This window comes from Motacilla alba, chromosome 3 (genome assembly GCF_015832195.1).
Source record: "Motacilla alba alba isolate MOTALB_02 chromosome 3, Motacilla_alba_V1.0_pri, whole genome shotgun sequence".
Lineage (NCBI taxonomy): Eukaryota > Metazoa > Chordata > Aves > Passeriformes > Motacillidae > Motacilla > Motacilla alba.
The window spans coordinates 100,256,395-100,282,924 of NC_052018.1; the positions used below are offsets into that span (position 1 = coordinate 100,256,395).

At 40.9% G+C, this 26,530-nt stretch overlaps 2 protein-coding genes across 13 annotated transcripts in view; one reads left to right on the forward strand and one right to left on the reverse strand.

Moving 5' to 3' along the window:
• The window catches only part of ARHGEF33 (Rho guanine nucleotide exchange factor 33), a 36,351-nt gene extending 29,586 nt beyond the window's left edge, over positions 1 to 6,765 (forward strand). For all 8 annotated transcript variants that reach the window (XM_038130721.1, XM_038130726.1, XM_038130720.1 and 5 more), the window contains one exon: positions 876 to 6,765. In XM_038130721.1, the coding sequence (XP_037986649.1) occupies positions 876 to 1,013 (138 nt within the window). In that variant the 3' untranslated portion in view covers positions 1,014 to 6,765. The remainder of the gene's footprint in view (positions 1 to 875) is intronic.
• Positions 6,766 to 6,902: 137 nt separating this feature from the next.
• Positions 6,903 to 26,530, reverse strand: part of SOS1 (SOS Ras/Rac guanine nucleotide exchange factor 1) — a 43,844-nt gene continuing 24,216 nt past the window's right edge. For all 5 annotated transcript variants that reach the window (XM_038130713.1, XM_038130715.1, XM_038130714.1 and 2 more), the window contains 14 exons: positions 23,266 to 23,393; positions 21,835 to 22,490; positions 17,503 to 17,584; positions 17,158 to 17,280; positions 16,896 to 16,999; positions 15,509 to 15,731; positions 14,724 to 14,843; positions 14,248 to 14,410; positions 13,792 to 13,909; positions 12,362 to 12,534; positions 11,330 to 11,446; positions 10,906 to 11,170; positions 9,733 to 9,851; positions 6,903 to 8,500 (listed from right to left, as the gene is read on the reverse strand). In XM_038130713.1, coding sequence (XP_037986641.1) covers positions 7,997 to 8,500; positions 9,733 to 9,851; positions 10,906 to 11,170; positions 11,330 to 11,446; positions 12,362 to 12,534; positions 13,792 to 13,909; positions 14,248 to 14,410; positions 14,724 to 14,843; positions 15,509 to 15,731; positions 16,896 to 16,999; positions 17,158 to 17,280; positions 17,503 to 17,584; positions 21,835 to 22,490; positions 23,266 to 23,393 — 2,895 coding nt within the window. In that variant the 3' untranslated portion in view covers positions 6,903 to 7,996. The remainder of the gene's footprint in view (positions 8,501 to 9,732; positions 9,852 to 10,905; positions 11,171 to 11,329; positions 11,447 to 12,361; positions 12,535 to 13,791; positions 13,910 to 14,247; positions 14,411 to 14,723; positions 14,844 to 15,508; positions 15,732 to 16,895; positions 17,000 to 17,157; positions 17,281 to 17,502; positions 17,585 to 21,834; positions 22,491 to 23,265; positions 23,394 to 26,530) is intronic.

Consider the following 26,530-nt stretch of genomic DNA (forward strand, 5'->3'; position numbering starts at 1 on the left):
GTGCTCTGAGGTGCTTACACAGGAGGCTGCAGATGCAGATGATGATCGGAGATAGGTTCCAACAGCCTGACTGAAAAGGCAGCAAGGAAACTTCAAAAGGAAAGAAAAAAAAGCCTAGTGAGTGAAGCAGGTGGTAGCAGGTTGAACAAGGGAGTTGAGCCATGGGGACACAGGCTCCCCAGAGAAAGGGGCCGATGAGCTCTTTGGCACTCACCTGCACAGAACTATGGCCCACAGCAGGGTGCAAATGTGGAGCTTGTCCAGAACTGCAGGACATGTTCTCCCCCACAGTGCAAAGGAAATCACCATGGCAGTAGTGGGCAGAATTGGAGAAAAGGGTCTTGTCCAGAGCCTTGCTGAGAGGAGCTTGGCACTCTCCTGAAAGAGGGACAGCTCTTTTAGTGGCACATTTACCACAAGATGTGTGTCCTAATGAAGTCTTTTGCCCCAGAGATATAAAACCATGCAGCAGCAGAGCCAGTAGAAGAGTCTTTCACACCTTGTCACAGCTCCAAAGCCTGATGCCTCCCTGCCCTAGGGGAGAAAGGAGAGGGTGGGAAGTTCTTCCAACTGCCCAAGCTGGCTTGCTCCCTCACTGGCAAAAGAAGCTACTGAGCTTCCACTAAACAAAAAGCTTAGCAAGAAAGGCTCCAGTTCCCTCTAACAAAGCTTATCCTTCTATTCCTCTGTCACTGCCTCAGTCCTAGAGCCAGCAACAAGCTCTCTGCAGAGGTACCAGTATTGCTTCCCAGCCTTGTCAGCACCTTCTCACCCACCAGGTCCCTCTTAGCACAGAGAGAGAGAAATAGAAAGAGACAGAAGGGAACAAGAATATGAGGTTGCAAATGCTGGTTAAATTGTCTTTTCCCTTTTAGGAGCTCCATGCAGAAGACAACACCAGGTTCTGCCAGAAGGATGACAATGAGCAAACATCCTTCAGCGACCACAACCCGCGGCACGAGCCCAAGGGGGGGTTCCGGAGCTCCTTCCGCAAGCTCTTCAAAAAGAAATAAGCAGCCCCAAGAAAGGCAGGCCACAGCCAAAGCACAGCAGTGCTTCCCCAGGTCCCCGAGGGTGGAGACAGACAGCAAGGCCCCAGGATCCCCCTGACTGACACAGAGGGTGGAGGGTGGGGGAGAGGAGACTCTCACAACTGCCTTACAAATGCATCCTGCTCTTTCTAGCACAGGGCAGGGCCAGGCTATGGGTTGCAGTGGAGCTTAACCAGCAGGTCCAATAAGCACAGGAACTTGCTAGCTTTCATCTCTACCTGACTGAACTTCCCTCAGTTTTGGAAAGCTTTGGCTGAACTCTAATATCTTCTCCTTCCCCTCATCCCCCAAAACTGCTTGATTTGCCATACATCTTTGCTCTTCCAAACTAAAGGCAGGTCTTATTTGGCCTCAACCACAACAGAAAGGTTACCTTTGCAGCCTTGGCATCCTGGCCAGAAGTCTAAAATTCCCTTCTTTCCTCTACTTTCCAAAAAAAACACCATAAAAGATGCATTCCAGGAGGCCAGCTCGCATTACCCAGGTGGTTTGAGAAGGTCTAAGAAGCATCAGCTGAAGCACCTGAGCATTGCACTGCCTAGTCAGCAACATCCTTTCTTTTGGACTTTTGGATCACTCACCAAAATCCTATTTCATCTTTTATGTGAATGCTGTTTTCCTGAATTGTGTCCTGCTGTAGGAATCACTGATTCTGCTCTCAGAATCACCTGTGTCTCCAGGCAGGTGATGCAGGCTGGGCCCAGGGCCTGCCACAAGACTCTTCTCCACCTTATCCCCAGTGTGGATCAGTGCAGACACTGGTAGTGCTAAACAGTGTCCTGGCTCTTGGTCTGTAACACACCTGGAATACACTTTGCTAGCTCTTTAGCCTGACAGCCTCAAGAGCCCCATCATGTGCAGCTTTGGAAAGGTTCTTCAAGCTAAAAACTGAGGCACTAGGGCAGGAAAGTTGATGGTGCACCACGTTCAGAGCCATAGCCCTCCTTCTTGTGCAAGGACAGATCATTGAGGCCAGGCACAGGCCACCCATCCTCCCTGGATGTGACAAACCCTCAGTACCTGATCTCTGCAGAAGACTGAGAGAAGCTCTGCTGTGATACCTGTGTCACACACCGGCAGCGAGAGCACCACTGGCTCAGTGGGTTACCAGTGCAGTACTGATGAGCTCTGGTGTCACCTGAAGCTGGGACCTTTTGAGGGCAGTTTCAAGAGCAACTGTGGTTTTATCACCTTGTTTTGACACACCTGGGACACTGGTCTGTCTAAAGGACAGCTTCACCTTAAGAAGTTGTGAACTGTCTCCATGGGGCCAGCAGCAATGCCTTGGGGGAAAATACTGTGAGACCGGCTTGGGACTCCCCGAATGAGTGCAAGGGTGGTTGGTTTTGGGGCCAAGGGAAGAGCACCCACCATGCTGCATGGCTCTCCTGGCCATGGCAGCAGGACAGGGAGCCCAGAGCAGGTGACCGTGGCTGCAGTGGCCAATATCTGCTGCAGATGCAGGGCCCACAGCTCTCCAGTGTTGGCTGACCTGCACCTACTACTTGCTTTTCCTCCTCTGCTGGAGGCAGAGGGGTGTGTGTGAAAAGGGCTATCCAGACAGACAAAACCCATCCTTTACTTCAATCAAGGTTTTCCCAACATTTCAAGAATGTGACCAAGCAAAACTCCAAAGATAAAAACGTTTTAGCTGGTCCCTCTCTCATAGATTTTAATGAAACAAATATCCACTTCTCCTCCTTACAAAAGGGAAAGAAGTACCATACTTTCCTCCCCTAGCTTTTGAAAACTACTCTGGGAAGATTTTTTTTAATGTAAGGCTTTTAATGGCAAAAAAAATACCCTTCCATCTCCTTCCCTTTCCCTCACATCCTCATAAAACGACAAATTCCATGTCCTTTTCCAGTTAGGATTGCTTCATGCTGACCAGCCACTGAATCACAAAGACAATTCCTAGGACTTGGCAGCTTTTAGTCAGACTGTGCAGGGCCAGGATAGAAATTATGTAAGAAGAACCCGATACTTGTAACTGAAGCATCAGCAAGGCCTGTTTGTTCTGCACAGGAATCAGCCACAGACAGAAGTGTTTGTCCATGGAACCAGAGATGTATCATTATGGACAAGTGTCCATTGTAATGCACTGATCCTGTCAAGGGCTCTGATTCTTGTGGTTTTGGTCTCATGTATGTAATGACACTTTAATCCTTTACAAAACAAACCTGCTTTTCATATTTGCCAAGCAAAATACCAGGACAGAAACAGGACAAATGAAAAAACCTACCTGCTAACATCTCCTGGGTGAGAAAATCCTTCCAAAGTGGCAGACCCTTGCTTGTAAAATGCATGTGGATTTCAGCTTCTGTTCTAGTGATTTAAGGCACAGTCAGAACTGATGGTTATTTCTTTTTGATTCTCTATGAGTTCTTATTTCCAGGACTATGCTTACCACTTGAGATGTCCTTGTACCTGCTCAGAATCTGCAAATGTAAATAGTATGAATGAATGATGCTCAGCACCACACACACACAACCTGTGGCAGGGTCCATTTCAAATCCATCTGTAGTGTACATGTGTGCTCTGGATTATTTTTCTTCCTTTGCCAAATAAACATTGCCTTTAAATAATGCCGTTGCCTCTTGCACTGAATCAGTCAGAAGGTTGCATCCAATAAAAGAAGAAACAGGTGTTTCTCTGGTCCCTTTCTGAGGCAACATTACTTACACAATCCTCTATCCCTACAAGTCCAGCCATGCAAGCAGACTGTTTCCTACACGAAGTTCTAAGGCTCTTATTCAGAACCCAGCAGATTCACTCTCAAGGCTTCTGGTCAAGATCCTGTTGTTGGTGTAGCTCACTGTGACAGATCTTCATCTCCTTAAGACTCTTCTAGACCACACCTCTCCATAGCTACACTCCCTGTTTAAGTCAGCCATCCTAGACTCAAAACAAAAAAAGTCTTACTCCGAAATAGATGCAACAAACCTGTCCAAAGCAATTCCAATAACATGTGTCCTTGATCACCTACCTTTGGTTACCTTCTTTTGAAAAATATTACAGATGTTCTGCACATTTGGCAGCTAAATTGCCATGCATCTGGCAAAAGGGTTTTTATTTTATTTTTCCCTTTCAACTTTTCAGCCACCCAGTACAGTATTTCACTCTTGCTGGCTAGAAAGTAAGAAAAAACCCTTACTCTTTACTTCATTTCCCTCATAATGCACTATTTTCCACTGAACACAAAAGGTAAATTTGCTCTCAGTGGGCATAAAAAATGCATTTAAGGGTGGTTTGGGTTTTTTAAAATGGAAAATAAGAAATGTGATTTACAAAATAAGTTAAGAGCATTTTTGTCTTTACACCTGTATTAGGCCACAGGTTTGTCTCCCGAAGAAAGACTTCACCTATGCACAGTATGGATTTAGAAATGACAATTCACCAATCTTTTCAGTGAAGCACAATAATCTACTATCTTCAACAGTGGTACCTCCAGTGGTATCACTGGGAAAACCTAGTTTAAAACACACACGAAAGAAAAATGATTAAATAATCCCACAATGTCACTCTGAAACGTGAAGGATCTAAAATCCAGTGTATTAGCATGCTCTTACTGAGACAGACCTCTCCCTCCCTGATTTAAGAGAGGCATATTAGAGCAGCAAGTTAGCCCACACTGAAAATGGCTTCTTGAGGATGGAGCATTCCAATGCTTCCATGGTATCAACCCTGAAGGAGGAAAATATTCCCTTTTAGCAGACAAGTTTGTTGCAGGGGCTGCTGAATGCCATGACAAAAATGTGTCACTATGGGGTCACCAGGCAGCAAAACAGCGACTTCCCACACAGCGGCTGGACAAAAGCAAATGCTCAGCACCTGCAGAATCACCACAGAATCATGGAACAGTCTGTGTTGAAAAAGAACCTTTAAAGACCATCTAGTCCAACCCCCTGCAAAGGGCAGGGACACCTACACCTAGATAGAGCTGGCTGCTGAGAGCTCTTCCAGCCTGACCCGGAATGTTGCCAGGGATGGGGCATCTTCCACCTCTGAGCTATCTGTTCTGGTGGTTCACCACACCCATTGTGAAAAACTTCTTCCTTATACTTTGTCTAAATCTACCCTCCTTTAGTTTAAAGCCATTACCTCTGTCCTATTGCAAGAGGGCCTGCCAAGAAAAGGTTGTCCCCATCTTTCTTAAACCTATGAAGTTCTGCTACATAACCCTGCCTACACAGTTTGCAGTGGTTTTGGCTGACTTTCAGCCATATATCAGCTCTCTACAGTAATACAGCGACTCTCCAGGCCTGCACACAAGCACATTTCATTGTCCAGCCCACACCAGGCCAAATCAGGGTCATTTTACCAAGAGACAGAGAGCATCATTAAAATAATTTCATTTTCTAAGTGAAAAATATTGTCACTAATGCAAACATGGTCCAAGTAAGAAGCCATTCCAGATCAGAAATTATTAACACACAGCTGCCATGACACAAAACAGTGGCTTAGCAGTTGTATGCAACTCCTAAATGCTACAGGTTTGATTCTGACCCTGTCCTTCCTGTTTGCAGCTGAGTCAACACCATGATTTGTGCACTGTGACTGACCCCTGGGCTCCAAAGAATGTTTACTTTAGGTTCTTGCATGGTGGCCCTTGTCACCTGTTGTCTGAGTATCTCACCAGGAAAACACTTTTATCCTCCACCACAAACAGGGAACAGCATTCCCCATTTCACAAAGGAAAGCAGGAACCTACTGACATTTAAGAAATCTGCTTATTAGCAGGAGCCATGCGAGGTCCCTCCTGACTGAGCACCCTGACCACTGGGTTGCACAACAGCATAGACAAAATGTGCTGAAGAAGAAATACAGATCAGAAAGTCTCAGTTTATGGAGTTTTCCTGGTAACCCACTGAGAAGCTAATAATTTAGGTAAGAGTACTGCTGCTAATAATTTAGGTAACAATTTACTGCCAACAGTATGCTCATCATAGTGTTTTTATCCAAAGAATCCATAACCTAAACTACACCTCCTGTGCCTTGACAGTTTTTATAAAGCTCCCATATAATGTTGTCCTCTGAAGTCAAGGTTTCAAGACCTTCACTTACTTTCTCTTTTGCCAGAAAAAATGTTTCAAAATAACATTGTTAAAGACATCTAAGAAGGAATACAACTGACAATTTCAAGATCTGGCTTTGGTGAAAACTGCCATTCCTGTTGATGAAATGCTTTCCCAATGTAATGACCACACCAAAGGATCAAAGGGCCCTGATCAATGGCATTGCTGAAAGCATTAAAAAAGGTGATTTCTGCCATCATTCAACTGACACTGTCTATAAGAGACTCAGCTTTCCAAGATCCTGAGATATGTTCTTTTTCCAAAGAGGATATGTGAGGAAGTTTTACTTGCCCCATGAGCCACGTGAGCTGAAGATGAGACACTTTATGCTTCACATACCTACTGTAGAGGACATTACAGAGCTCCTTTTCTTCAACAACTGTCATCCATTACTGTCCCAGTCTGGTCTGGAGTCGAAGAGCAGCATGCAGGTTTATGGATAAACCATGCCAGAATACTTACAACATACCTGTTTTGTCATGTGTATTTTGGACAGAAAAAGCCGCTGTAAAAATTAATATAAGTTTGATTTTTTCTAACATATGTCATACAGGATGTGGGAAACATTTCATAAGGTATAATAATTCATTTTGGGAGTAATCCAGCCTCTCAAATATTACTGAATTATTATTTTGTAACGTGCCAGAAACACCTCTTTAGTCTCTTATTACTAAAATACATACACTGAACTAGGAAAAATATGTACCACAAGATGGGCTTTTATCCCCCTCAGTGCTTAACTGAAAAACTAAGTTGAACATTTGTCCATTAATAATTTAACGTATGTCAGCCAAACATATCTTTATCTTTATTTCAATTAAATTAAAAACAATCTGCAAGTATATTTATGCAACATTCACTATATACACACGATTTATGCAACTGCAAGGCAATCCTATGTATGCTGATTATTCTATTGTTAGTAAAACATGACAATAGCTATGGAAGTTGACAAGTGACTGTTTTCATGGCATGACTGAAAAAGAATAGCTACTAGCCATGAAATGGATTATCAGTAAACCTTAAAAAGAACATGACATAACCTAGCAGAGATTAACAGTCTTCTAAATGTAGTATATTTGCTTCAGATGATAGTGCTGCTTTTAAAAAAAAATTCGCTGTCACCTTAATGATGTAAGACTTTCATCAGCTCTATCTAAAGAAAGCAATAATTAGACATTATGCTTCCTGGCAAAAATTTATTTTTGAACTGGCACCACAGTATTTCAGAAAATAATAATAAAGTACCTCTTTGGTGAAGCCTAGGTACCCCCTACTACTCATTGTAACAACTTGTAAACAGGACCGCAATACAGTGCTTTGCCTTAATTCTAGCTCAGTTAGGTACCACAGATCTTCCTCACAGTCCTTCTCATAATTTTAGGAAGGTATTTTAAAGCAGGGAGTAAGTAAAGCAAAGGAAAATTAAGAAGGATATAAAGTTCCCTGTTTGAGATTTAAAAAAAGTGCATAATGTTTTCATTCCGAAAACTGTGCCACTGTATGGAACTGATGGATACAAGACTGTTTTTCCTTCCTGTACTGGACATTATTGATCATTACACAAACACAGTCTCTGCTCATTGGCCAAAGAAGTCTCTCCAGACTGTTTCCTGGTACAATCAGCTGTCCAATTACTTTAGAACAAAAGTCCTGCATACTAAAACAAGAATAGCAAGTTAACCGGGTTTTCCACTAGAAAGTCTGTTTTTGCAATTCCATTTCTGTACACTACATTTCCAACGCATTGGAGAGTTCTTAGTGTTTGGCATACACATCCCAACTCCTTGACACCACCAGGTTCAGTGCATCCATTGCCAGCAACAGACATAGCACCAGGAAAATGCGACTCCCAGCGCGAGGGACAGTTCAGGAGGAGGGGGCATTCTCCAGCAAGGGTGGCCCATCCCGATGCATCGATGGGTGCGTGTGCTCCCTTTTGTAAGTTTTTGGAGGAAGCTTTGGGATATGTTGAGAAGTGCTTTGTCGTGGAGGAATGGGTGGTCCAGCAACAGAAGGGAGGTCCACGTCCTGCGGTATCAAAGGTGGCGATGGCAGATGCCTCCGTGCTACATGTGGAGAAGGTGTCTGGGGGGGAGGGGGCGTGAACGGAGAGGGGCTGTTTGGGAAAAAGGTGTTCCCAAGTTCGCTTTTTCTCCCCAGGGGTGGAGGCTGGAGGTGTAGTGGTGAGCTAGAGAAAACATCTGGAGTTCGCACAGGTTCCCGTGGCGGTAACTCGGGGGGGTTTGCAGTGGTAACACAGGAGTCAGAGATGCAGGTCCGATCAGGCACCGAGTACCTTGGAGAATACACTTTAGAGGTTGGTTGCCTAGGAGGGATTGCTGGTGGGTTGTCCAGGTGTGCAGAAGTAATCTGAGGTACACAAACACTTCAGTCAGTAAAATTCCAGAGTGGCAGCAAAGCACAGGACCCTGCTGCGAAACAAAAGCCCCCTCCTGCACTGCAGATTGCTCTTAGCAGGGCTGCAGCAACACATGAGTGAACAGCCAAGGATGGAAGGAATGAAGATGCACAGAGAGGGACAAGGGCAAGGCAAAGAATGGTCAAAGGAACAATTTCCATACTAGTTCCAGGTCTGCTTGCTGGGGAGGTCTGGATATCTTCCACCACCTCCCCAGTAAAAAGCACTTGGAATGGGTTTACACGCCAGGAATTTCTTCAAGAAAACTATAAAAAGGGAGAGGCCGATGATGCTGAACAGGGAAAAAAAATAAACTATGCTCAGACTATGGAGTTAAGTAGTCAGAATTATGGAAGTGAACAGTTCCCAAGTTGCAGACCATAGTGATAGGATAACTGATCTCCAACACTCTATCATGTACACAGTGTTTTCAAATACATTTTGGTAGGATTTCAGATACATTTTGGTGATGTGTCAGGTTCTGCTGATTGGCAAAACAGTTGCCTGTCGTCTGAAAATAATGGCTGAAGAGTCCCTTATAAGCTCTCCTCGAAGAGGTATCTGCTCTGAAGTAATTTTGAGTGGGATTTTCAAATCTGAAGTCACAAACAAGTTTCCACTGAAATCAGGTGAAATTTGACACTGTCTGCAACAAAGGTTGGGTCGGATCCCAGTTGCCAGACAAACGCAAAAGAAAAATGTGGCAATGGCTTAAGCAAGCAGGCAGACAGGATAAGCAAGCACTTGTGCACCACAGCATTAGGATCAAATATTCTGGTGAAACTTTCCAGAGGACTGAGTTGTGTATAGCACTTGCCATCATTTCTGTTCATCAGTTCTTACTCTTATTCATATTTCCTAAACCGATACTCTGGAACAATTAATCCCAGATGGAAACACCTTCCTGAAGCCTCAAGTTCTCACAGGCAATGCAAGGGCCTGAGCATAGCACATCAGTAGATGAGACATTTCTAACCCTAAATTTAGGTCCCATCTATTTTCATTTTTTTGAGATCAAGACATAGTGAGGTAGAGCTGTGAAGGCCTGAAATATATGGCTGCTTACTCTTTCATATACAGTTCTTCAAAAAATAAACATACTGTCTTTGAGAGTTACTTTTCTATCATACCCTGCACCCCTCTTCTCCCAGAAAAACAAATGACCTTTTTTCTGCTTACTTACTTTTGATGGGGAGGATTCAGCTGGGGCAGATTCCGGTCTTCTTCGTGGAGGAACAGGAGGAGGGACAGGAGCATCATCTGAAGTTTTGGTAAAGTTTATGGATGATACAGAAGCAGATCCTAAGGGACATAAAAAAACCCATTGATAATAATGAACTTTTGGCTCAATATTGCTGCCAATAGAGGTGCCATAAATAATAAAGCAATTGCTCATAAAAAGCATCATGAATCAAGGAAGTGGCAAATAAAGACAATGAAACAAGCTTCTAACTTGCAGCTGCCAGAGAAACTGCTTTTCTGAACTGCAAAGATCTCTGTGGCCATCAGCTCCTCAACTTTCTCAAGTAATCCTTGAGACCAAAACCACACCACAAACTTTTTCTTATGTCACAACAGCACTAAAATAATATCCTGAACCTGCAGTCAATGAACCCAACAACAAAGAAATTCTTTCTCCAGAGGCTTTCTGAAGACCTGGCTTGGGCACTCAGCAATGGCACAGCTCTGCTAAGGAAGTTCTGCCTTTAGGAAGTCATTTCACCTCCTTGTGGCAACCAGCTGAACACAGGAGTAGTCTCTGAAAACCCTTGTATGTGAAAGGAACCTATATCCATTATTAAATACTGAGGGCACACCATAAAATATGAACTTCCTTGTATGTCGGGAAAGACAGAAGAAAAAGAGGTGTGGATAGGTCCTGATGGATTTAAAGCAAGCAAATGCTGATTTTAAGTTCTGCAGGAAAACCATCCATGTACAACTGAAATCAGTTCTGAACTGCAGGCAGCAGAATAAGGCACCTACCAACAATTCATTTTTTATTCTCAATGTTCACCATTAGATACTCACCAAATACATTCACACATATATATGGCAGCAAATCCCACACATTTGTTTGGGACATACATGGGCCCTAGAGATTACCTTTGCCTTCAGTTTTGACAAGTCCTCCAAAGACCTGTAACAGTCCCTGTGTAACACATCTAATTCTGTTCAGTTTCTCCTTTACAATAAAAACTTTTTAAAGAAAAAGTGAGTAAGAAACATTGAAAGTTTTTGATGCTGCGAGGAGACAAAAGCAATGATTTTTACAGTCACTTGAGAAGGCTAAACCTGATTTCCCCTGCCTAGCACCACAAAACGTGAGTGGCACCTGCTGTCTGTGAGCACCTACTTGTATGAAAAGGACTGGAAGGGTCCGAGTCGAAGACGCTGCAGGCGTCTGTGGTGCTGGAAGTGGCAGAAGCAGGGGGTGGGGTCAGCGGGGTCCGGGGCGAGTTTGGGGCAGACGCCGTGGCTTCCGTCTCGCTCTCTGGGATGCGGCTGTAGCTGATTTTCCTTGGCTCCTGCTGCAGGGGGGTGGGATGTCTCATGGTACCTGGCCTTGGATTAGAGGGACGAACACCTGGGGACTTGAGAGGGTAGCTGTACTTCTTGGGCTGAAATGACACAAAATATAAAGCAAAATCAAAAGGCCATAGGATCACTTAAATATAGCTTTGTAGTTATGAAGTCAGAGTTCTGAAATGACTTCTGCCATCTATGAAAGACAAATGTAAGCACTTTCTGAAAAATAAATACAAAAATTGAATACTAACAAATCTTGGAGGAGGCTTGACATTTCGTGGCTCTATCTCCAGTGACTTGTTGAACAGATAATCTGTAAATTCTGTCTCCACGCTGTTTCCCATTGGATTCAGGTTTTCAAAAAATCTCTGCAACACAAGAAGGAAGACAACTTGTCAGCTAAGATGCTTCTTAATAGTGCTTGTTTCTACAGCACAAATGATCCCAACTGTTCAACAGAAGAGAGAAAATGCTAGAGTCAGAGGTATTGACAGACTTAAGCCATTAAATCTGCTTGTCACCAGGCCTTTTCTGGACATTGCTACTGCTATGCTTGGCCTGAAAACCAGCAGTGCAAGTACCCTAAATGCTTTCTGCAGTGCAAAATCAGACCAGGTTTGTTCAAACACCTCCAGAAGAGGCTGCAAACAATCCATCTTTACAATGATGCCGGGGTGACTGCTCCCACAATGCATTCTGTCAAAGCCTGAGGAGAATAAATCAAAAAAACCTTGCAGAATCTCTTAAGATAACCTGTTACTCTCTGAAAGCACACAGCTCAAAAGATGGTAAGAAAAAAAGAAAAAAGGAAGAAAGGAAAGCAACCAGAGAGGACACTGCTTAGACAACACCTCAGACCAAGGAAAACAAGTACCAGGAGAAAGAAAGATGTGAATACCATCTCCATCAACACATGATGCAAACACAGTGCTACCAGGTAAACATGGAACATAAAAGCAGCCTAACAGAGGAGGAAAAGACAACTGGGCTCACTGGGCAAATAATTGCAACTGAGTGAAGGACAATGAGAATATAACAGTTTCAGTTCCTGTCTAACACTGATCAATAAGATGATCTACCAATGTCCCAACAGATGAGAAAAAATGAAACAAACCCAAGAAGCTGCAAGCATTGCGCTTTCTGCCCTTTCTTACACTGAGACCCAAGAGAGGTTTTATGACAGGTACTCTGCCCATCAGTCAGACTTAATCTATGTGAATTCAGTCTGTCCTTATGGTATGTCAGCTGACAGAATCACCACAGAAGGAAATTGTGTCACTCACCCTGATGTCAAATTCCACCCTTAAACAATACGGCTGGTTCTGGTACTGCTGGATCTCCCCTGTTATCTCAGCTACCTTCCTTCTCTTGCTGAAGTTTATAAGGTCTTTCCCATGGCGCTTGAGAAATTCAGGATTGCCTTCTTCTGTTTTCAGTATGTTGGTTAAGTAAATCCCTAAACAGCACACAGAAGAGGTTTTCAACATAGAGTACAAAAAAAGGAGGAAGTCATGACTGCAATGACAAGGAATTCTTAAAGAATTTAATTTGTGCACTGCAATTATGTAGAAAATGCCTTTGTTAGGGTCAATAAGAGAATTGCACCTCACATTCCAATAAGGGCAACAATTTAAATATTTTAACATGCCTTTTCCAGAAAGATGACTTTTTGCATTAAAGTCCCAAAGCCTGTGCATCTTTCTATGGTTTAGGAAGCTCACACAACTGAACACTAAAAGGGGACACTGAACAGGAGTGCTTTCTCTTAACTCCTCTTCTCCATTAGACACCCCAGCTAAACTCCAAAAATTATTTTCAAGTTTTATCCTGGTTTCATAGTTGCATCAAATAATTTGAAGATTAGGAAGCAAAAAGTGCTCTCCAAATCACAGATCATGTGTCTGGAATTGTCATTATGACTTGACAGAAATAACTGAAGCTATTCACATGTGATCCTGCTAACCTCTACTCATCTCTGAAGCAGGACAGAAGGTTTCTTAGTTGATCTTATCTTTCTTTGCAGAGCTCTGGAGTATATCTTTCCCCAATCTGTAAAAGGCCAAAAAAGCCATCAACACTATTTTCTTTCAGTTTTGGCTTGAAGCCTATATTGGACAAGTGCACTGTCCAGACTTGGAACTGATCGGTAGCAAACATTTCAGTGGCTAGCTTAAGAACAGGAGTGACATGTGCTTAACATCACAATCTGCTGAATGTCAGCAATCTACTTCAAAGAACTGTTAAATCTGATGATAAAGAGGATGCTTGCTTCCCAAACTCTGTTTCTACAGAAATAAGACTTTTTAATAGAAATGAGACTCTAGCTGTATTTCTTGGAACACTTGATGAGGAAGAGGATCTTTCTTTTTCTCACAGTCAATGGCAATAATATTTCTAATGTGACTGCCTTCTATTGAGAGTAGATCTGGTTGTAACAGTTCAAACCACACTCAAAGTAAAAATCAGCAAATATGGATATTGCATAAAATAGGATATTGCAGATATACTTATTTTTACTGCAAATAATATTTTCCATGAGTAGTCACTTGAGGGTTTTTTTTACATATTCATGTCTGGGCACCTGAAATTTCAACCCACCTGTCCTGTTAAAATTGACTTTTATCTCTATTGCTCATACTCTGTTTAGTCCTCTAGCTCAATACTTTCCAAATGTTACTGTGGGACACGGCTCATCCAAACCACACATACTCACCAAAAAAAGGCACACAAGGAGGATTAATGGACCTGAGTTTTGCCAAGTATTTCTTATAATGGTCCTCACTCAGCTCATAAGCCTCTTCTAAGATCTTCTTCTGGCGACTTGGAATTTGCTTAAAAGAGAGATCAAACAGGTGGTTTGGAAAGAGAAGATAAAGGCACGGCCCAGCAACAGTACTGAGAGCAACGGTCTCCCACTGGCACTTGAATCAGGGACCACGAGGACACTGCCCCACCATCCTGAGACGCCTTTCTTAAGTGGGGATGGATTTCTTGCTTCTGAAACCAAGGAAAAAACCCTCTCTCTTACACCCTGGTTGATTAATTTCTTGGGGGATTTACTTTCCTTGCTCTTTGGAAGCAAATGCTTACTGACAAGACAGGCTTTCAGTGCAGCCAAGATACCCTGCATGACACTGCCATAGCAAAAGTGGAAAACATTTCACTGTACCTCAAATGTGTGATCCAACCTATAAACTGCTGCGGAGTTCATAGCACTGACAATCTCAAGGACACCATTAAAGTTGTTTAGCTCTTGAAAAACTTGCAGGATCTCAATTATCCGGCTCACTACAATTACTCTTTCCTCTAGGTTTTCTGTTTCTACAATGCATCTAAATACACAAGAACATTGGGGTTTGTATTAAAGCGCTGGTGAGGTTTCCAAAGTCAAATATTAAGTTGTAACACAAACAAATACGATTTTGTCAAATTACTCGAGGTAGTTCTGAAAATGTCTTAGAGATCTGAAAATATTCTAAGAATACAGAGCTTGAGACCACTATGTTAAATTTCTCACAGGGACCAGTTTTGGCATCTAAACCAAAACCAGGAATTCTCCTAGAACAGAATTTTTCACAGTATGCTGGTGAATGGTCTGTAAATGTCCAGATATGGAGTAGGTGCAGATTCAGGAAAGTCACTTACTTTTCAAACCACAGAGTTAGGTTAGTTGTATGCCTTATCATTTTGAGAAGGTTGGGAGAATTAATTTCTTTATCTTCCTTTGTCCACACACTTCCAACTAGTTCTGATGGCTGCACAGCTCTGGAAAAGTAGATGTTTTATCAAAAAATGTAACTAAAACAAGGAAGGTATTATTTTTCCAAACCTTCTTGATTTTCACTGAATTTGGAGTTCATATTTAGAAATAAATTCTTAAGGTATCCCTTCTACAACGTTAGGCTGCCCTCATGACTAAATGATATTTCTATACTTCTTTTTTAGACTGTAGATATTTCTTAATGTATGTCACTCTTAACCACCTCTGTTCATCTAAATGAACAGATGAAATCTCCATCTCATTCACCGTAACAAAACGTGAGCTTCCAATGTCTGAATAATTTCTTACAGACAGCTGATGAGATCTGACACGGTCCTTAATTTGCTACACAAAGCAGGATGTGAAGAAAACTGATTTAATAATTGTTCATACTTCTCAAAGGTTGATCTACACAGAAAATACCAAGAAAAAGCTGGAGCACAAGACAATTAACAGTATGCAACAGTCACACATACTGCACATTAACTTGGGGAGGATAAAACAAATATTGTATTTAAGAGCGCTTCCTCTGAAAAATGGAAATTAATACACACCACTGGTGAAGTCCCTTAATTTCTGTGGAGCTTCACATCAGAGGCCCACAGAAGCAATTTCAGGCATGGAGAATATTTGGATTTGCGCCACGTGTTTCTCAGTGGAGAAAAGTTACCTGTAAAAATCTGACTCCAGTAAAGTGAGCTGCCGAGCGATTTCTATGGGATGCAGAGTGAGCAAGTCAAAAGTCTCTGTGTGGCCTGGTTTGCTGATGTGCCACTCAATTGCTGGAGGGGGGCTCTCAAAAGTGATGTTGTGGCTCGGCCCAATGGCTTGTGCCTGCTTTTTCCTGTTGATTATCTTTGTGATGGATTCAACCCACTTCTTCATGGCTTTGCCTGGCACACAGAGAAAATTACTATTTAGTTAATACTGTTTTTCCTAAGACATCAATATAATTCAGAACTCTTTGCATGTAACCCCAAAACCTACTAAATTAAAGCAATCATATATTCTTTAGGATTGGCATTCTCTACACAAATGTGGAAGTATTCAAAGACAGAAAGAACTCCTTAACAGCCAATGCTGAGCATGACTTTGCCCAAGCACAAATCAGAACACCCAAATTAGACTCCTGCTCCGATTTAGGTGCTTTTCTTTCTTTTCTGAGTTTATGGTGAGTTTTTGGGAACAAACCTTGTTTTGCCCAAAATGCACTTCTGCAAACACTTTAAACTTTCTAGTTTGGGCAAGAGCATGTGATTACCTCAGATAACCTAGAAAGTCAAAGTAACAAACAGGGAGAAGCTTCCTCCTGTACTGCATTTACCATCAAAGCTGAGAATAAAACTGAAAGGCCAAATGTCTTTTTAGCTCTGCACCATAAGACTTTCATGCACCAGTCCATTGAAAATTTACCAGTAACACCCACTGAATTAAGCTGCCTTATTCTCCCCTCTTTTTAGTGGCGAAATAACCACTAAGTACTTCTCTGACACAGTCTTTTCCTACAAATTGTTCCTGTGTCTGTCTTGGCTTTATTTAAAAGGAAACAGGAAAAGTCTGTACAATCACAACAGCAAGGTGTCCTACAGTTCTAATATGCATCGTGAAGTAGTTGGAAACTCTTGTTTCAAAGAAATGGTTTCCATCATCCAACTTCACAAAAATTTGTGAAGTTTAAAGTGTGTAAAGTTTAAAATGACAATCAAAGCAATTATTCTGTCCTGATCACGACTCGGTTCTTACTATTTTTCATTATTTCAGTCCCTCTACAACAAAACTAATTTATGTAATTAACATATTTAACATTATGTAAATTTAATTTCAGTCCCTCTACAACAAAACTCAATTTATGTAAATAACAATCATTATTCTGAACTAGAGCCAGATTTTGAATAATAGTGTGTGTGTGGGCTTAATGAAAGTCTATTTCACGCTCTTTATGAAGTATTTAATAAGCAGCCTGTCCTGTTTTTCCTGAAAGCAAAACTGATCACACTCCATATCTTTGAAACAGGATGCTTTAGGATAAATGTTAGCACTAAAGGAACTGTAAATACCTCTTACTGTTCCAATGAACTCCTCCAAACGTTTCAGAAGATCAGCATCTCTTTCAAAGTCATAGAAGTGGTGCTCTACCCAGTGTCGACACACATTTAATACTCTGCAAAAGCAAAGAATAAAGAAACACTCTGCAGCCCAGTCTATCTTCTCTATCAAAGCAGCTGCAAGAAAGGCCGCTGACAGCACCAAGGGCCAGTGCAGCCAAATGGTGGCACTTCAGAAGGAATTCAGGGTGGCTCACAGGGATGCAGCACTCACCGTAGCTGCACAGGTTGAATGTACTCTTTCCTAAACCTTTTCAGCTCTGCACTAAGGGGTTGGTCTCCGTTCTCCATGGCAATACGGTCGGCTTCCGTTGGCTCAGGCTCTGGAATTTCAAATCTAGCAGAGAAGATGAGTGTAAGCACTAGGCTTCTGTTACACCAGCCTTGGGCACAAGATTCTGGATATAAACGCCTACATTTTACTGGCAATCCTTGAACTGGACAACTTTTTTAAAAGGTGTTTGAAGCGACTCAAAACCAACTGGAAAGCCAGAATCTTACACACTCCAAGAAAAAAAAAATGCACTTCATAAGAACAGTATTTTTAACAGTGGCATACCTTTCTATTAGCAAACTCAGCAACTCTTGAGGTCTACAGAAGGATCTATATGTTGTGAGAAAAGTCCGAACAAAGTTGGGATCTAAGACAAAGAATAATTTTACACTTATGTCAGCAATTACCTGGTTGTTTTGTTTTACAATAACTTCAATTATCCATTATGATTAAGGATGTCACCCTAGCAACTTACAGAGAAGATGATATAAACCAAAATGGCTTTAATAACAGTTCAAAACCTCCTAAAATAGCAATACAAAGCAGAACTTAAAAACAATTTTCATTCTGTTGAATGTTCACAACAATGACTTCCCCCCCCCCCTCCAATTTTTAAAAGACAAGATTATTTTCCAATGACTTTGAAATGAATGAATAGATGATTTTATTTAAGAGTAAACAACTTTGGTTTTGAGGGTGACTGGGACATGAAAACTCCAAAAACACATCAAGTCACTTTGCACTGGATAGAAATGGCCCCTTCCAGGGTAGACTATTTCCCCATAACTGGCACAACTGGTAACCAGGCGTGGTTAAGGCAGCCTAGATATTTTTTCACCCGACAGCTACGTTAGAGGTTCTATTTATTTAACTTCTAGAAAATCAACTGATTTCATTTAAATTGACTAATTACACATAAATTCATTTATAATATGAAATTGTGTCTTAAAAACAATCAAAACAATCAGAAAACCGAAGTGTCTCTCATAATTACAAAAGCAAATCCATTTGTTTTCAAATATGAGGAAATGTAGTGACAGCTCACAGGCACTGCACAGAGCAGACCAGAAACAAGGCTAACACTGTTATCACTGAACAGAAATAATGAGCAGATTGCAACAGCTTTGCATATTAAATCCATATCCAGATTTCAAAACCAAACCCCAGCTGATAATTGTCCTAACACAGAGTGGCTGAAGAGGAGCTCACAGGACTTGAAGCAAAAACTCCTGCAGGCTATAACATGTAGGATAAAAAGGCTGCATTATTTGACCTAATGCTCTACTGGATTTGTTTCCTGGAATATGGATTTTAAGAGCCGCTTTGAAATCTTCCTTAACTCTTTACCAGCATCTTGTCCTCTTGAATGGACATTCCAACTTCCTTAGATCCCACTGAGCTGTTCATTTGGTCAACAGTTTACTGTGATGTGCTGCACACCTTATTGTGCCATGCAACACAGCATTTCCTTGCAATTTTGTTGCATAATTCTCATTCCTTAAACAACTGGCTATTCTGCTTCTCACAATGTCCTTCATTACTCCATTTTTCTAATCATAAACCCTCTCCCACCAGTCCTTGAAACTGTACAGTCCAAAACTATTTTCAAAGGCAGAACTCCAATACTTTTTGCACAAAAAAGGTCATCCCTGTTCACACAATCTTCATAATGAAAATACACAAATTTTGCTGTGCTAAAGAAGCACAGTAACTCATGCTTTCACAGCTTGCAATCTGTACACATCATCTACTCTAAATAAGAGATTTTGTCTACATGGAAAAAAGAGCTTTCATAGCAATTAAGATCTTCAGATCACTGCAAGCTCTGAGTTGTAGCTGTTGTTATTTACAGGCAGGGTCAGCATATAAGTCCACAATACATACTGAATTTCAAACGAAGTAGATCAGAAAATCAAATTTAACTTTGTTATCTTACTAGCAATGACTGTGACTCAAAATAGTGTACAATATATGAGTAAGTGTTAAAAAAATACAGACAACACCAGTTAGCCAGGATGTCTGCTCATGTGATAATTCTCTCTTCAATGCAGCCAATTTGAAAGCTAAAAAAGAACAATAACTGTTCTACGAGGATTTATAAATAATCACCCTTGAATTCCTTAAGAAAGGAAACGGACACTATGATGACGCACAAGCACTCTTAACATATCTAAGCTTTAAAAATAGAAGACTGCTGCCCTATAGATAAAAAAATGCCATGACTTTAAAATGTTGGTACCACCTAATCCAGCTGCTCTGAAACAAGAATTGGGCAAGAGGAGATAATGAATGCAAAACCACATTAAAACAAGGAAAACCCAGCAGAATATGCAAATAGGGTCAAAACCTGAACTTCTAATTGCAGGGCAATTTCTCTCATGTAGAAATACATGGAAAGCTGCTTTTGCAGAGGAGATTTCTCTCTGTTTTGCTGCTCCACCACAGGACAGTTTGGACAGTCTGCCACACCTTGCGACCAGGTGGCCATCAGGGCTGTCTCCCTGTCCGAGCTATTGTAGAAGCTGGATGCCTCCCACTCCTGGCAGAATTATTTCCTTAGAGCTGTCCCTGTTGCACAGCAAAGCAATTTTGGCTGATAAAATAGTTTCTCATTTGTCAAGGGGGTGAGGGATGACAAATAAAAGGTCCAACACCCATATCAACAAATGAGGTGGACTGTGTGGATCTTCATATATTACAAAAAATTGAGACCCGATTTGACTACAGCAACTAACTAAACTGCAACAAATTTGTATGACCTTTGCAAAGTGTATCTGTAATTATTTCTTATGCCACTTGACCTACAAAGATAAAAACCTAGAGAAAAGCCACAACTACAGTAAATACTGTCTTTAGACTGGTAGATCAAAGGCTGCCATAACCACTCACACTGAATTTCAGAAAGATTCCCTCAGAAAGGTAAACACTTGCTGTTCTGGTATCGGAATATAAAGCCAATGAAGACTTTAAAGATCACCACCATCACAGACACACAATCCTGTGTGGGGCAAGGAAAGCATTTCTACAGTCTGTAGTTATTTGGTTACATATCACCAAGGCACTCATCTTCCCTGATACATGTGTGAAAGAGCTAATCTGGTACTCTGGAGAATTGCTGCCCTACTTACTGCGTCTCACAAGATGCAACAAACCCCTGAATGATTTACATCACAAATGGATCATGTCCTGTACAACAGAGCATTTTTGATTGAGTCACTCTATCTTTTATTTCTTTGCTGCCCTGGAAAAGACTGCACAGAATGGTGAGAACAATGATGCTTTTCCTCACAGATAACCAATTATAAAACAGAAGGTATAGAAGATAAGAACGTTGAGAAATTAGGCACAATGTAGCAATGCAGCATCACATCCACTAAGATGAATGAGGCTACACAGACAAGCTACACACATTATAAGACAACTATTTTTATCCTTTTGGTCAAAGTCCTTCAGACCATCTCTCAGTACCCATATTCTCAGTTTTCTCATACAATAGTTTTTGCTAATTCTTTGGCAAAGACAATGCTAGATTTAAAAATAATAATAGAAAATGTCTTTATTTCTCTAAGGTTGAGTTGTTTGATTTTAACTTTTAAGACTTATGACATAAATTATGTCATAAATCATGCCTATAAAATACAAAGCCAAGAGCTAGAAGTTTAAAAAGTTACAAGAAAATGAAGACAGCTACAAAACTGCTCAGGTAAAAACTGCCAGCACAATATTGCATTTGGCCTTCTAGTAAATGTTAGGAGAATTAAAAGAAGAGCAAGAGTAGTAATGGAGTGAACAGATATAAGTATTTCAAAAAGTAAACTGAGTACTAAACTACAGAAATTATATTCTGCTTTCTTCTTTCAAACAAATATTCCTGATCTATGTAGGACATCTAGGACTGAGCTGTAGAACAATCTACAGCAATTAAGAGTGTAAAAAGGAATAAAAAAAATTTGTTGAATATGAAAAGCACTAATAACAAGATGCATCAAGTTTCAGAAAAACTGACGTACAGATAGAATCAGAAAAAATAAAATCCAAACCCCAAACACAAACTGATGCTTTGCAGCACAGCTTATGAAAATCCTGGGCTGCTATCAAGACGAACCCCACATAATTGTCTTTAACATGACTTCAACACAAACAGAAACCATAAGTCAAAAGTCCTTAAATCAAATCCTCACTGAAGTTCTGATTAAGGCAAAGTTCTGAGGACAAAGTATGCAAGTGACTGCATCTATCAAGTTGACATTGGTATTTCCATGGCACACCAGCATGGACACAGCTGATAGAGTACAACCCTGAACTGAAACACTGGGCCCGTAATTCTCTCCCACAGTGCTGGCCCTTCCTGTGTCACCCAGCTTTAGAAGTCTGGAGGGAAGGCAGTTCTTGTAGCTTGGGGCACAAAGGAAAAAGTATTGTCTAGAGCTCAATTGCTGCAGGGCCCCACCCCCTCCCTTGCCTGAGAACAATCTCATGCACATGTAATATCCCATGTGAACTGCCAAACATATTCGCTTCTTACTCTATGTATTTTGCTGCATGTATTTAACACAAAGATAGAAGCATGAACAAGTTACTACTTTGAGTTTTGGCTGCACAAACCAAGTGCCTCACCTGCATACATGTGGTATGTCAGCCTCTCGATGAGCTTCACAACAGTTCCTGCCTTGATGATGGGGATTCCAGATTTGGGCTGCATGTTCTCCTCAAACACAATATTCTCTTCAGAGTCGGGTTCTGCAAATCTATAAAGCTCAGGATTTGGAAATCTCATCTGCTCCTCTTTTTCTTCCTGTAACATTGTTACATCCAACATCCTTTCCAGCGTGCTTCTATATTGCAAAGATATCAATGCTGCCATCCAGTTGTTTTTCTCTTCAGCTGATTTAGCAGCAAAAATAACACTGTTCTCATCTTTTAAGATGATTTCAAAAGCATGTCTATACTCATTAGTGTCATCTTTATCATTGATTTGTACCTTTCGCATGAAGAACTTCTCCTTGAGTCGATACTCTGCATTGCTAGCACCAGGAAGTCTTGGCTGGCCATGATTTGACTTACAGCAAATCATCAAGCCATCAAACAGGAATATGTGTCTCTCGTGCTTTGCTCCTACACGTGTGAGTGTTCCTTCCATGATGAACTCGTTACAGCACTGTCCAATGTCTTTACCCTCCCAACCATCAATATTTTTCTGGATTTCATTCATTTTCTTAATTGCTAGCTGCTTCCCCTTCATCTGCTGAGTATAGAACCGGCATGCGGATTCACTTCAGTGGAGGATGGGAAAAAGGCAGCCTATTAGTACACGTTTTCAAAAAAACAACCACCACTAACACAAAACCACCAGATCATCCTTCTGAGAAGTGAGGATTTCACTGAGAATGCAATTTCATCATTCAATATCAGCACCATTGCAAAGTCTTGACTAAAGTATCTCATCTGATAAATTTTCTACTTATCTTCAGCAATAGATATTTTACCTAAACACAAAGAACCAGAGGCAGGCAAGCTGTGCGTGCTTCTTAGCCCAACAAGCCACTCATTTCCATAACCAACAGAACAATTCTAGATGGCATTAATTTGAAACAAGTACATTCAGAAAAAAAAATCTGTTAAATGCACTCATGTTCAAGCCTAAAGATTACGCTTGGCAGCAGAAAAACTGTCTGGCAACAAAAATATTGAAACAATTTTAAGAGTAGTTTCAAATTCAAGAACACTACCTTCTAGCTACACAGAAAGGTACTTTTAGAATATTTTTTGGTGGATATTTATTATCTGAGCACAATTAACCCACCAATGCCACAACTTTCTACTTACCAGTGAATTCTCAGAACGTCTCAACTACCAGTTTGCAAGGACACAGAAATTAGAACTGTTTTAAAACAATAACAAATTATCTTGGCTTTGATGTCACTTCCTCTGAAAAAGCAGGCTTGTCACAAACTATTTTGTTCATTGTTTACTAAAAGAGGAAACCGGGAGCCCTGGATTTATAGCAAAGCATTAAGAGCAGAGAGCAGAAAAACCGGAAACGTTTACCTAAGCCTTCGTTTTGCAAGGCTTTTGGAGCATATCCGTTCCATACTGCTTTGAAGATTTAGCAGGGCAGTTATTGCTTGCTTCAAGCACTCCTTATCCTCTTCATCCTCACTTTTTTCTTCCAATTGCTGTGAACATTGAAAGTCAAAGACAGGAAGTGTTACAAGCATTTTGGTACATGCAAATCCAGAAGTTTGACCCAGGAAGAAGAAATCTAACCATCTGCTGATTTTCCATGCTCCTGCTTGTTATAAAAGTTAATGGTAATAATCAGGTGTGTTACTGACACAGGTGAGAGACAACTCTCTGCTAAGAGCTTAATCTCATTAACACACAGCCCAGTCACTAAGGTCCCCCAGATACAGACACACTCAGACATGCAGTATTTATCTCAAATTGGTTTGATTTGCCTTACAGCTCCTTAATGGAACCCATTTCTGGTGTTAAATCTTAAGAAGAACAAGCAGTGAAGGAGATCCCCATACACACCATACTACAGGACAAGATCAAATCAGTCCATAACACATATAAGCATCCTGGAGCAGGCAAGCTGGACCCAAAGTTAAGCAGAATTCCTTCATCACATCTAAAAATACAAGATTACAAGGACTCTCACCTCATAAATAACAGTCTAATTAATAAATCAGGTGGAAGAGGACCTTGGAAATTATCTCAAGCCAACCTCCAGCACAACTGCAGAGCCAACACAAATCAAGCTGCCCAGAGCCACAATGAGTTTTGAATCCAAAAAACTAAACTAAAACTGGATAAGAAGGGTTAACACTTAATATTTTGTGTCTAACTATTGTTATGACAGGTAAATTTTTAAAACAAGATCTACCATGTTTAAGATTGTTTAAATTGAAGATTTGCATCTCAAATCTTCATTTAAGCACTAAAATGTTTCATGTGAGAGAAAAAATAGGTGACTACAGTTTTGGCTTATGTGTCAAACTGAAATAACATTTGCAGAATTAGTAACAGACAAGCATTTTAGATTATCACACCTCAAGAATTAGCTCCACATGACTGAAGGATTTGTTTTGGTGGTAGAAGTGAAATGAAGGCCAGCATGAACCAGAATGAGACACCCTTGGAAAAAGTAAAATTGTGAAACTGTGATGTTCGATTCCACTGTAAAATATAAGTATTGTCCTTCAAAATCCAACAGAGTACAACAATCATGTCTGATACTTTAATGGGTCAGAGAACAGCACTAATTTTTCCCTAACTAGAGTTAATCATTCAATGCAACAGCTGTCAATGCCAAAGACTACTTTATTTGTTTTCAGCCATAAGGATGACCACAAAGTTTATTCTAGGCAGCTTTGGTTCATGTAGCATCATCTGTTGAACTCTCAACCTAAGCAGCATTAGGTGGCAGAGCCTACTTGAGTAACAACCACTGAAACAGGTCTGAGAATGCACCACAACAAGCATTACTCCCCAAAAGATCTTAGGGAGATGACATCATTCAAGAAGGAACAAACTACCCTCTTCATATTCCTCTACTCTCCAGATTTAGTGGATGTATCATTTCCCCTTTGCTTCAGTTTTGCAGATCTGGCTTCAGAGAGGATTTCAGACCAAGGAGGCAAGTCCACCACTGGCAGAAGTCCTGAAAGAAAGCTTTGAAAAAGCTGTAACTACCTCTAAGATTTTGCATCTTTCCTGCACAAGCGTTCAGAGAAGGCTCTTTGCCTTGTATGCTGCCTTTTTACAAGCTTCCATCAAAACAGTCTGGCTGGGTTTCCTACAATTCCTCGGTTGCTACTCTTCAGCAGTGGAAGAGATTGTTTAAGCCTGGTCTCCTTGAAAATAAGCCTTACTAGGTCCTACAATATTCTATACATTCTCTTCAGAAACAAACTAATACAGATTAACATTCATTACTGCAAAGCATTCTGCTCTTACGTTTGTTTTTACAGCAACCTTTCTCCAGTTGCAAAACTGTTGGTACTTATCCATGTCCCAATGCAAAACACATATTTACATATGGAGAAAGCAGTTAATACTTTCCCAACAGGATCCACTGGGAGTAATCCTATTTCCAATGGTAAATAGAAACTAAATCAAAATCCAGTGAGTGTAATTATGCTCCAGGTTTAACATTTAGAAAGTGCTGTGCAGAAATGTGTGTTATCTTCTGTGTAACACCAACACAAATGGCAAATCAAGTAATACTCTGAATTAGTATGAAGACACTTCTCTGGACACAGGAATTTGGAAGTTTATATTCCAACATGGTACTGTACAGTTATCAAAACCAAACTTAACCAGAACTCAGTGTAAATTACAGCAATGACTTCATCTTACACTGGCCCTGGACAGTTTAGAAAAGGTGGAAAGTGAAATGGCACAACTGGAAAGCACCCAGAAAGTTTCTCTGCAATTCCCACTCATTGTTAGCTGTGCAGTGCCCCCTAATGAATAAACCAGGGAGATGCTATGTAAGTGGTAAGGGGGGTTTTGTTTGTTTTGGGGTTGTTTGCTTTTTTACAGAAAGTGCACTATATACTACAAAAAATATTATAATATTATGTGAAGGAAGTGCAGATTTCTGATTATCAGCAGTATTATAGAGATTGTGGGTTTTAACAATCTTATGAGAAAATATTGGCTTATCATTCGTGTGATTCACAATACTCCAGGCACAAGACATTGTTCATTCAAGGAAAACAAACTTGGAAAATAGACTGCTAGGGAAGTCTAATAAAAAGAAAGTACGCTACATTCTAGACCACAGTTTCTGAAGAGACACCAGGAAGTGGAAGACAAGGTATTTTGTTCTACCTGTTGCATACCACAAGGATTACATATTGCAGAAAATTCCAAAGAGATAGAGAAGAAATCCTTCTCATGCAGTGCACAATTAGACTGTGGCAGTCGACCTCTTACACTGTCAGAGGAGCATCTCTCTGGAAATACAGTGATAGAAAATACAGAGGAGAACATGCAGATACAGCCATAGCAGCAGGTGTCATGACAGATATGAAGTCTTGTATTTTAGAGTTTGCATCGCAACCTAGACTTCTGTCTTCCTAGAAGATTAGGCCTAACCACTGAAATTTGTAAACTGCAAGTTCCCCAATTCCTCTGGGAATCAAGACCACAGCTTCAATACAGAGAAGACAGACCTATTTTGTAATCAACAATAAAAACCAACAGGGTTTCTCCTCTGAGCAAGGCAGGCAGGACTGCTGGCACTTGGCCATAAACCAATCCCGGAAGGTGGCTCAACAGCGCAGATACTTGAGAGCACTCT